This window comes from Anoplophora glabripennis, unplaced genomic scaffold (assembly GCF_000390285.2).
Source record: "Anoplophora glabripennis isolate ALB-LARVAE unplaced genomic scaffold, Agla_2.0 scaffold78, whole genome shotgun sequence".
Classification (NCBI taxonomy): Eukaryota; Metazoa; Arthropoda; class Insecta; order Coleoptera; family Cerambycidae; genus Anoplophora; species Anoplophora glabripennis.
Window position 1 is genome coordinate 260,484 of NW_019416286.1, and position 13,067 is coordinate 273,550.

At 32.0% G+C, this 13,067-nt stretch overlaps 1 protein-coding gene across 2 annotated transcripts in view; it reads right to left on the reverse strand.

Moving 5' to 3' along the window:
• Positions 1 to 12,553, reverse strand: part of LOC108907960 — a 43,365-nt gene extending 30,812 nt beyond the window's left edge. The window contains exon 1 of one of the 2 annotated variants that reach the window (XM_023457433.1): positions 11,944 to 12,553. In XM_023457433.1, coding sequence (XP_023313201.1) covers positions 11,944 to 12,383 — 440 coding nt within the window. In that variant the 5' untranslated portion in view covers positions 12,384 to 12,553. Of the gene's footprint in view, positions 1 to 7,608; positions 8,199 to 11,943 lie in introns of those variants that run through there. The other variant, XM_023457432.1, reaches the window with a different exon arrangement.
• Positions 12,554 to 13,067: the final 514 nt, after the last annotated feature.

A 13,067-nucleotide genomic window follows, 5' to 3' on the forward strand; every position in this document is an offset into this window, starting at 1 on the left:
TAGTGTCCGAAAAAGTTATCTGTTCTATGGTGATCTTATAATAAAGGCGGATATATTTTATAGGTATTATATTAAAAAAAGAATCAATAGTTGGTGATGGAAAATTTCATTGCAATTGTTGAAGGTGTTGCAATTTGAACATAAACGTGTTCGGAGTGTTGCCTAAGTAAGCAGAAATATTTAATGGAGCAAGTCCCCCAGGTTATTCTAAAGATAAAAACAACAGTTCATATACAGGGTGTCCCAGAAACAAGTGTCAATATTCGATCTACATATTCAACTTATCAAAAACAACAATTTTGGTCTGATTAATTCTTTCGTATGCTCACTTTTATTCAATATTTTGTGTCCATTAAAGTAACCCTAACGAGCTGCTTTGAATTAAAGAAATACATACGCAAATGTATGTGAATGTTTTCTGTAATGATTCTTTCTTTAATCTTTAAATTTAGCTTAAATTAGTTACTTTTTCCAGAAATGAAATTTGAAATATCTATATTTTACACCCATACAAATTTTAAAGCATGCTTTGTTTCGTATCTGTGAGGGAAATTATAAAATATCGTCTGTCAGGCCAGAACTTTTGTCTAAACGCGTGTGTAGGTTCCATACTGCAGCAATTAGGGGTAGATTCGCTGAGTCATTCCTGCTAGCTGTCTGGACCTTCAGTTTCGATCAATAACCTCAATATCCTTCATCCCCACGTGCATCCTTCCTGCTTGAGCTACCCCATGCACCACGGAATTTAGAGAGCGAGAGCTACCCTTTGAATACGCGTGGGACGAACTCCCTGTTTCTGTCACAGCTTATTATCCTGTTCTAATACGCAAGTTACCATGGATATTTTAAGTTGTGTAAAGTTTTTTGGATAAAAAAATGTCTTTCTTGTTATTTCCAAAATATAGAAAACTGTTAGAAACGTCGAACTATGACAGGATGTTTGATTTGCGTATTTTTAGTTTAGTCTTTTTTCAAATGCTTTTCTTTAACCATTTACCTTATGATGATTTTCTAATGTCCATATTATGATGTTGTTAATAGCATCACAAACAGAAGTTTTCAGTTGTAGGCCCTTATGTCACTTATTCTGTTACTATATTAGCTTATAAGAGACCAAAACGTTTTGATGATATGTTATATTATAGTTCAAGTTCTTACAATTTAGAGAAATTAAAGGCACCTAAATAAAATATTTATGGTATCCGGTCCTGGATATAATTATGTACTCGTACATACATGTCAATGTCGTTTATAGAGATATTTATGCATACCTGATTTCATATTGTCCTCAACTTTACATGTTAATTCGTAGTGAAGTAACGCGTGTCATTGAATAACTTTAAAGCATAATTCTGATTTATTCCAAGAATACTTAGGCTACTTAAAATTTATAATTATTTGTTGGCCTCAAATATTTCTCATTACATCGTTATTACAATAGATCCAAATGAATTTCGCACATACATAGGTAATAAAAATGTATATTCTTAATACGAGTACTCGTAAAGTGGAAACTAAAACTTATAGATGACCTTAAAGAGTGAAAGTTCGTATAATAAAAAATGTAGAGGACAGCCTTGGTACAGCCAAACTGAAATCTGGCTTGCAAGGCTAGTTGTTAATTTAAATCGGGGTATCTTCTAGGTCGCATTTAGGTTTATATAAAAAAAAGTGCAAGATACTGAGGACACTTGGATTGTTTCTTTAGGAAAATCACCAAGTATGGTTTTGTTTTCAGCCAAAGGTTGGTTAAGACAAACAAAAGAAACAGGAGATGATGTCCTAAAGATTGGACGTAAAACACAAGAAAGACAAATAAAAAAACAGGATATCATTTTTGCTAGACTCTTTCGAAGAGTTCGAAGAGTATGATGTTCTAAATATTGGATGGAAAATACAGTTTATCAGAACCACTGAAGATATAGATTTCAAACTTAGTATAAAACTACCTACTCCAAACTGCGAAGCTAATGGTTATGTATTTTGTTTAAATTCTACGTGACGTACCAAAGTAAGCTGCTTTGTACCAAATTCGAAATCCAAATCTTTTGAGGTTATTCATATCCAATATCTGAAGCACCCTTAAGTCCTTGAGAGAACCGTTTTATGGAAAAGATTTATTTTTTTACTTTAATGAAAGCAATTAATCATAATTCTTGTCATAGTGTTACTGCACATGAGGAATAATATACAATTAAGTTGTTCTTTATATGTACAAATATATTTTTGAATGAATAAAAGAGTCTATTCATTTTTTTCACAGTAACTATAAAATGGAATTAACAATTTGTATATGTTAAAATTTCAATGAACTCTATAGTAGTTAAAAATGAATAATTTACTAATTATAATCATCCTACTTATACCCATACATTAAAAGTAACGTCATTAACAATATTATCTATAATCTTATAATCCTATGACAGTGCTACTTATCCCAATGCAATACTACTTGCTATATGAGCAGTATTATCTCTCAGTAATTTGTTGCAATGGTAATTTGAAATAATTTTCTGGTCTAATAGCTCACTTTTTTCTTAATCAATATTTCCTGAAGCGCAAGAATTTATAGATTTATACATTTGCAGTGTGCTTTGCCTATGCAAACAAGTTATTTTCTGGATCATCAGAATGACACTAAAATTTTCATCGTTGATTTTCCATTTAGAAGTCACAGAAATTTAAATTTGCACCAACTAGTAAATAATTACGAACAAAGACATTTGACTTAACATAATCCTTGAATATAAATGAGGTAGACTGAAAAACACTGATGGTTGATGTAAACAAACCCCAGATGATGTAGAGGATGATGATGAGTATGGGAAAAGTGTTGCTTCATGTCATATATGAATTCACGATAACTGTAATAAATGTATTAGAATTTATGATTTCTACGGCAAGTAAGGTCTTATATTGTTGTTAATCACCAGTTTCGGAAGATCCCATATTTTGACCTTGAATATAACGACAGATTAGGTTCACTTTACCATGGCATTAATTGAATGGCATCTTCAAAATCTTCACAAGCTGTTGGACATTCACGATTTCAACATCGTTTTAATCTGAATACTTCAGTTGGTTTCTTTAACGGAGAACTGCTTGACAGCAGTTTTACCTCTCAGGTTAAATACAGAATAATAGTTTCTAGATGAAACGCTTTTTGAGAAGGTCGAACAAATTCAACTTCTTGATGGTCAACAAATTTGGTTCCAACACGACGACACTCCAGCCCACTACGAAAGACTTAATTATGGATTGACCGCCAAGATCTCTCGACTTAAACCCAACACATTTTTTTTGGGGCCACTTAAAACAACTGGTTTACAGTGACGAAGTAATTACCAAATAACAATTAGATTTAGCGAAATTCATCAAGATGGCGCTACGATAGCCTATAGTTAGGACTATATGGTCGCAGGTGTCATATTGCATTCGAACTCAAGGAGGACATTTCGAAGAAGTGTTGGAGGCATTAGTTCTTTTTTTAAATTGTTCCTTTACACTCATTACTCTTCTCCAATAAAAAAAATGGGACCTATAACATTTTATTCTCAAAATGATTTTGCAAACAAGATGTTGTCTATTTAAGAAGCATTTTCTAATTTATTTTTCTCCTGCAAAGTTATGTACTTTTTAATAACATCTAATATACGAAACAATGGATAGGTAAGCATTCTAGCAACCATAGTTCTGATAAAAATGTTTGTTTATTTACGTCTCGTTCGCTATATTTTGAAAAGGCATTATCGACTATTTCAATTTATCAATTACAAGATTAGCGTTAGTTATTTACTGTGTAAAATAAAAAAAAAACAATAACTGCCTCAGCGAATGGAATACAAATTATAATTTTAGCGCGCCGTATCGAATATAACTTCAGTTTCCTGCTTCAAGGTCTCTTGCAGGGCATAGTTTCCAACGAAATCCTTGAACCCACCGTCACAGAACTAAAGTGGCACGAGGCCAATTCTGACACAAAATTGCGGTTCGTTGTTCAGTAGCTTCGACCTCTATGTGACATTTTGTTTGTATATCGTACAAACACCGTCGAACGTTGCATTCCGCTTGAAAATAATATGTTGTTTTGATGATAAGGAATTATAAAAAAATGGCGTCACCGAGCTAGTTATATATACTTAATGATATTTGGTCGATTCCAATATTGAACACTTGCCGTACTTAATTACGGGTCATTTTGAGGTGTGGTTACCCACTAGCAAATGCTTATAAGATGGTTGTTTTTAAAATAAATTGATCAGAGGTGTTCGCAAAATAAGATAAGGTTTATAGAGTTTAAGAGTGCCTCAAAATCGATTCATTAAGATAACTTTGCGACGATTTCTATTAGGTACCTTGTGGGTCTTTATATCTCTCATATTAGATTCAAAACTTGTCAAGACTGAAGAAACAGTACCTAAACTATAATTTTATAAGAAAAAACGCCAATAAAGAATACAAAATGTATTTTGACTTTACTTTGAGGGTAGTAAGCCAAGGCTACAACAAAAATAATTTATTTATTTCAATAAATTTTGATGTAATATAACTTTACTATTTTCTTACTGAACGTTTTATGTTTCGTGATTGTCTATACATTTAAAACACTGCTTTAGAGTGATGTTTACACCAGGATGCACTCATGTTAAAAAACCACAGCAAAGAATTTGAAATTGAAATAGACGCAATTGTTACAATATATTTTATTTATAACTTCTATGAACAACAAGATAGTATTATTACAGCATGCAGGTTATTTTTACTAAAAATGTGTTAAAAAATATGTAAAGATTATTCTTAAAGATACACATAAATCCTTTGTTTAATTAGTTACTACATTACATATGTACAATTTGCACTTTGTACTAGAAGAAAAATATAGAGTTAATACAATTATTTTGCTTTACTTCTCGAAATGAATTCATTCATATTTGTGTGCGACAATACGTGACTGAGTAATTTAAAGAAGGTATTTTAAGCGTACCATTTTTGACATTGTAATGTGTTTGTTAATCGACAATGTCCTAGTTAGCACAACTTAACTAGGGCATTGTATTAAACATCAAATAGAGGCTTCCTTCAGATATATATAGTATGACGTCAAGAGAATTAAACACCAAAATTGAAAATATTCCTCACAAAAGAAAAAAAAACTGTAAAGTGAAACTTAATCACTTTGATTCTGCCTGTGAAGTTGGATATTAGGTCAGAAAGTTCCTGAACAATGTTAAGAATGTTGTTGACATCAAGAAAGAAGAAAATGAAGATAAGGTGGAATTAAAGAGAAGTTAGACAATGTTTGGATGGTTTTAGAAAGCCTAATGAAAAAAGAGCTGTAGTACCTAAGCAAAAGTGAATGTTCATGGTTTTTAGCATAAAAATAACAAGAACAAATGGATTATTTATTTGTTGTGGTAATTGTAGTGTTAATACTTTTCAAATATACAGGGTGTCCCGCATAAGAACCGACATAGTGTGGATGCATGTAAGGGTGTAAAAAATATTGTAATTTAACCAAACTTACCTATATACAAAGTTTTCTAAAACAATTAATATCTCTGCAACATTTTACCGTAGAGGAACCAAATTTCATACATGATTTAGGTTTATTACTGGTCTTCTTTGACTATGATTTAAAGTTAATTGAAGCACTACAAGGTGTTTATTGAGGATGACTCACCCCTAAAACTGTTCAGAACTTTTTCTTCATTGACCGAATTGAAAAATAGTAATATTAATTCACAGCAGACTTTAATTAAACATTTTTTTCACTCTTTTAAAATTTAAGAAAACTTATAGTTTTCAAGAAAACCCGTATTAACTGACACAAGATTCGAAAATAATCAAAAAGTCAGTATAAAAGCGACTGCCACAGATTTTAAGTTTAACAAGTGTTATGGAAAGAAGAGAGTTGCACAATTTTGACCCATGTAAGAGCAAATAACAGAAGATTGTTACGAATATGAGAACTATTCAGAATAATGTTAAAATACTTTATATTGGTATTTTGTCCTTCTTTCTCGAATGTTAATACATCTTCATGTTAACCTCTTCTCTGTCTAAGGTATACACTTTCATCTCAGGTAATCTTTTTTAAAGGCAGGTATAAGATTTAAATGGCCATTCTGGTTTCAGAGTAGATGACAAAGGTGGCAATTCTTGGAGCTTATCCCGTATTAGTTTTGTACCGCCACGATGTGGATACATGGAAATTGGTTAACAATATCTTGCTTCGCTTTCAAAATGTTGTGGTCAGCTATTTTAAAAGTGTCACAAACATGATATACTTTAAATACATAGATAAGTGTTAATAAAAGGAATATTAAAATTATTTGGACTTTTCCATTCTCTAATAAATACATATGTTAATAAGTCAATAAGTTTTTTGGACAATAATAATGACTGATGTGATTACGATTGATACTAATAAATAAATTTGATATTTAAATTACAATAATGCCTTCGCAGTTAGTATGTTAGTTTCATGCTGATAATACATATTTCAGGTATTGTAGGTAGGTAGATATTACAATAATAACTATAATTATGTTATACAGACAAATACTTATTTGTACATTATTATATACAACAGTCAACTTGGGATTAAACAAATTGTTTGCATTATATCTATCTACCGAAAAATACAAATACAAAATTTTTAGCATTGAAAATTTCGATCTAGACTTATTTTCTTTCTTTTAATTTTTCACCTGAATATAATTATTTTTGTAAACAAAATTAGAATATTTGCTTAACATTACAATGTTATGCAAAAATTCTAGTTAAATATAAACAAATCCTAAGTATGAGGTCGCCTCCATTCTTGTAAAGGTTCTATGATCAGGAATGAGGCGCTCTGTATACCTTTCTCGATATAACTCTACAGCTCTTCTTGAATTTTTTTGTAACTCGCCTTAAATTAGCAACATAACAACCTTTTCTGAATGAGAAAACATTTTGTAAGCACAAAAGTTTATTAGAAAAAAAGAGAGCTTTTTAACAGGAAAAAAATTTGGATATGTTTCTGGAAAATATATAATTGATGACGTAATTAGTCGTTTCTGTCACATCCCAAATATAATACTTTTAATTTTATTTAATTTTTTTCTATCCTCACAGTAGGCCCATACTATCGAGTTTGAAAAACCCTGTACATAAAGCTTCATTTGAAAAATTGACTTGCTTTGTTTTTAAAAAGACAATAATTTGTAGGACCTTATTTAAAATCACGAATTTAATTACATGGTTATTGTTATTTGTAGCGGACGTTGAAAAAAAAACACCCATGACTCCCAAAATGTTTCATTTCCATATACGGGGTGTTTTTGAAAAATGTTACATCTACATGAATATTTCTGAAAATTTGTGACACAAACTAATGAAACTTGAATTGATGGAATACAAATGTGTCAACAAGCGGCACTGTCAAAATGAAGATTTGTCGTTTATGTACATACTGAGTGCTATTTACACAAACCCCATCTAGAATGTTATTATTATTCACAGTAGCTCGATAGTTCTTTAAATCATTTAATTATACTCCCAAGTAAATGTTATTTCTACAATGAATTTAATGGAACTGAGAAATTGATAACTTCAAACACTCACCTTCCAGAAATGTTTCCATTCAAATATTTATCAGAATTAGAACAATGTCGTGAAACGTTCTCGTTAAGTTCGTGCTTCAACTGTAACTTTGCCATAAACTTCAACTTGTCAGAAAACCGCTCCGGCAACTCACTATCCGTTCCCTTGCTGTTCACGTTACTAACGAAAGAATCGCTGAGGCATTCTATGGATTTCTTCTTAGCTATCCTTATACTCGACCGCATCGGCAGCCTGTTAACCCTGTTGTTGTTCTTCACAACACCTACATCATCTTTGGTCTTCAGCACGTGGATCTTCTCCTTGGGGTTCGTCGTCGGTAGGTTCTTGTCGGGTACGGCGTCAGCTTTCAGTTTTCTCCTCAGCGGTAGCCCCAGAAGTTCGTGTTGAAGGTCCCTCTGGTAGCACCCCGACGAGAAATGGTCACTGCAAACGCGCGCGTACGGTGGTGGTATCACGTCATTCTTCCCGCTGGCCTTCGCCCATTTCATCGCCAACGAAGGGGACGCCGGCAGCATGTGATAAATTATTTTAGAATTCCCCCTCGTCTTGCCGTAATAGTTGGTACACGACGACACGTAGCACTGCGGCATTGTTGTACCTAATTATTTAACTGACCGTTCTCTCCCTCATGCGTCTGTACTAACACTGCTGCTCAATACTGATCTGTATTAAACTAAATGTCGGATACATAGGGCTGCACTTCCTTTTAAGGCTGCAGCAATTTCGCCCTTAGGTATGGGTGGTTTAGATGCCGGGGATGCTAGTTTTTCGACAGGCAGATGCCGTACAAGCGGCACCCCCTTGCAATTCTACCCTCTCCCGACCGTTGTGTACCGCTCTGACGTAGCGAGGTATAAACACTGGAGCGGGCTAATACTATTATCGGTGTTTAGACGATCTTATCTATATTTATTATTGCTAATTATAAAATTGTATCAATGTTAAACATCGCTATTTGCTCCTTATTTAGAACACACTTCGAATCGACTACTTGCTGCACGCTTATCCTAGAGTAGCAATAATAGGAAAAGGTTTTCTTTCGCATTTGCTAGCGGCTTTGTTTACATATAATACAGGTGGAGAACCAGTCGAACTTATAGTCCAATTAACTAAGCCTTTAAATCGAAATTTTGCCAACTTGGCTGAATTTTTGATATGAGTTAGTTTAAGGTATATTATAACAATAAGTGAGAGTAATTTTTTGTTCAACCCCCGGCCAAGGGTGGAAAAAGATAAAACTAAGGGCTTTTTCAAGATAACTCACAAAGGGTAAGCGCTAGAAAAAAAAGTTTTTCATGAAAGTTGTAAAGCAGACAATTCTACATAAAAATGGCCTCTTAACTTTTTCTTGTACTATTACAATTAACAAAGTTAGGGAGGCTAGAAGTTAAGGGAAGATTTCAGAAATTTAAAAAAAATCATAACAAACAGAAAAATGATTGAATTTTGTAATTTTTTTTTTCAATCTGCTCTAAAATATGTAACTTTTCTTTTCAGAGAAATAGATATATTTTTTAATTTTTAATAAGAAAGTTATAACAAAAAATCAAATTTTTAATCGTTAATTTTAATGATTTAACAAAATTAAATTTCTGAAATCTTCCCTTAACTTCTAGCCTAGAGCTAGAAAAAAAAGTTTTTCATGAAAGTTGTAAAGCAGACAATTCTACATAAAAATGGTCTCTTAGCTTTTTCTCGTACTATTAAAATTAACAGAGTTAGGGATGTAGAATTGTCTGCTTTACAACTTTCATGAAAAACTTTTTTTTCTAGCGCTTACCCTTTTTGAGTTATCTTGAAAAAGCCCTTTGTTTTATCTTTTTCCACCCTTGGCCGGGGGTTGAACAAAAAATTACTCTCACTTATTGTTATAATATACCTTAAACTAACTCATATCAAAAATTCAGCCAAGTTGACAAAATTTCGATTAAAAGGCTTAGTTAATTGGACTATTAATAGTAGTAATAGTAGATGGCGACTTACTCATAAAGTCCCTTTCACCCTTGTTCGTAGTATCAATTTGTAAAGGTCGCCATCTAGTATTTTCGTTGCTTAGTATATTTGTCTAACTACCTTATTTATAAACGAGACATAGTTTAGTTCTAAATTGAGATAATTATGATATTAAAATTACTATAATTATCACTGACAGTAATTCATTATATTAATTGTACCTTTTTTCCAAACAAATATATGTTTTTGCATTCGTTTGATAAAACAGACTATTACTTTGTACTTTACTTCCTGCTGAAGGTCACGTTAAATCAAGGAGTGATTTTGATAGCGTTCCCGATGTACAAATTATATTTATTTATATTTGGTTAACATTTTTTCTTCCTGTCCAAAAATGAGGTGACACAACATGAGTAATTAATATTTTCTAATGTACAGTTGTATAAGGTGTAACAGTAACTTTGCGACTAATTCCAAAATCAAAAGAAGGCAAGATTAACTTTTTTCCTGAAACTACGCCTTAAAAATTGGAAGAGAGACACCATTCTCGATCAATCTAAGGAAGATTCAGAAATGAACCATCCTTATCAAATTATTTGATTTTATATTTATACAGTTGAAACCAACTACCGAGGTACCTCACCATTTGTAGCTTGGTTTTTTATTTCTTTTGGTCACAACATTTGCAGTTATCAAACAGAAATTGATCTTGTCATCATTTTTGTAAGAGAAGCATATTGCTCTTGTAAAAAAATTAACATAATTGATCAAGGGTTTAACATTCTCAACTTTGTGGTAGATACAAAACATTCAAGGAAATAACTAGTTTGAAGTAAGTAACTATTTAAAAATAATCATCGTTTCTGATAATTCAGATGCTGAAAACAAAATTGCATTATTTTTTAAAAACACATGAAAACCTGTAATTTAGATGTGATCACCAAAGTTGAACTTAGAGTTGAAAGCAATGATAATTCTACAGTGAGCAAGACATCGTTATTCTCAACTAACAATGAGGTCTTGTAATGAAGCACTTGAGAAGTCATTAATTAGCACCCGTTTTCAGTTGAAACGCTTTTAGGTTGTCAGAAAATTTAAACATATGGGCCTACTTTAGCATTTAACTTTGAGAGTGTTTGAAAGACGAAATATCAGCATTTGCTCGAAATAAACTAATGCAACAATTTTTTCAAGCAATTTGAGACGTATAATAAGTTAAGAAAGCTAAAAATTTAAAATATTAAAAATTGCCTGCATTTAAAAAATAATAAATAACTTAACTAAAAATTTTCTAAGTGTAAAAAGTAAACCGAAACTTCTTCAGATAAAAACAAGAAACAATCTCAGTACCAATATGCTTTTGGTAATTGTTTTGTTTCGACCTGAGCAAGCTTTGATTAATTTTCCTTACATCTAATTATAATTCACCCTGTATGGTATATCTACATATCATGGAAAATTTTTGGAATTTTCTGGAAAATTGTCATCACTGAATATGTATAACTGTATATATTTTTGGCATATAAACTAACGTGATCTAGTTACATTCAGTACATTCTATCTTATAAGTTTCAAATTAAAAATTCCAATATTTCAATGGAAAAATGTAGGTGAGCATATAATGTTAAGGAATTTATGTTCAATGTTAAAAGTTGTAGATCTGTAGGCATCTTTATCGATAGGGAAAAGAGGGGCATAACAAGATAAACGTTAAATATGGGAAATTGTGTGTTTTCTTAGACATTAAATTGTATTTTTCATATTAAATGCCATACCATTATGTATCATTACTTGAAAAGTATTCCTGCAAAATTTGCTACTAAGTTAGAGCTTAGTGATATGAAATATTTTGAATTAGATACCTAGAGAGCTTATGAATTGGACTTTCCATGGGACATTGGCCAGTCTTGCCCCAATATGTATTGCTTGCAATCTTTGTACTTTAACGTAATTTGGTATTACATATATAAAACTGAAATGTTAAACAGAAAAAAGCTAAAGACACTAAAAATTAAGAAGATAATAATTAATAGGAATTCTGTATTGTGTAGAATTACCAAAACTACAAACTACAAGATGGGTTTATAAAAGTAGTATTCAAAAAGAATAAGAAATACGTGTAATTTGAACTTAATAATGTTCTTGGCTGCCTCCCATGAGTTGGTAGATGCCACCTTCAAAGCTGGCACATAATGGGACAGCATACCTTTTTACAAAAACTTAATTTTTGAACCACTTTTAGAAATGCGCTCTATTTTATTAAAAGTCTTCTAGTAGTGTCCTCATCTCCCCTATATCTAGATGTTACTATTAATAATTCTAGGTACCAAATAATTAGATGTAAAATTATGATTCGAAAACAAAAACAAAATATGCACTTACCACTTTATGCTCCTCCTTTTTAAATTTTTGGCAATAAAATTAGTCGTGGATATCCTGCGGACGTCCTTAGTCATACTTTCAGGAAGCTCGTTTTTCTCCAGGTTTCCAGTGTTGCATTCTGAGATGGTGTTTTCCGATTTAAAAGAAATTCCTTCGTTGACGTTGTCCATATTAGAGAGTAGGTCATTGTTGAATTCAAGATTATTTTCTCCCGCCAAGAATTCGTCAACAACATCCCCCTGTGTCAAAATGTCCGAACTATTTTGCAATATCTCATCTCGTGGTTGGTCGTCTGGCTTATTTACAATTATTTGTAGAGTCGTACTATCTTCGTTTGTATTGTTATCTTTGATATGGTTTGCTTTAACCTCGACACCGTTTCTATTAATAGATTCACAATTATTTTGAAATGTCATTAATGAATTATCCGCCATTTTCATTGTTATGAATAATCAGTAGATGTAGATACGGTTTATGCCAATTTACCAGCACTGTTTCATTCCCTTTTAAATAAACACACAAGAACCACACCTATGATTTTATTTGAAGCAGTCACTGAGTAAGCTAATTGTGAGAAGCAGGTTAGTAAACGCAATTCTTATGTATATAGTAAGCAGTTACGTCTAAATATTTAGAAGTCTGGTGTTTATTGATTGGATGGGGCTTTGGGGGCTGTAGGAATCTACATTTTCGTTTAAAATTGGCGCTACAGAAGTGAATGCCTCCGCCATCTATACAGCCATGGCTTTAACACAAGGTTGTTGAATGTGTCTGTGAGGATGGCGCCACTGTTTCTATTCAGCCGGGCAAGTAGTTCAAGGCTGCTCGCATTAAAGTTGATTGATTTTACGATTAAGGCACTGGAAATATGTAATAAAAATATTTGTTACTCTGGTATTGATCACTTCTCTCCAAGCTCGATGTAATGTTTCTAAGAATTTTCTTAATATTACGACTGTTCGGAATTCATGGTAAAATATTGTCGGTGTTAATGCTTATATTGTACTTCTATTTATTTTCTATTCTGACGATTTTTATGAGCGATTGGTGATTTAGGTCAAGCAAATGAGAAATACAACATTTTAAAAAAGTTTAAATTACTTCTTTTGCTTCTCTTCTGTGAA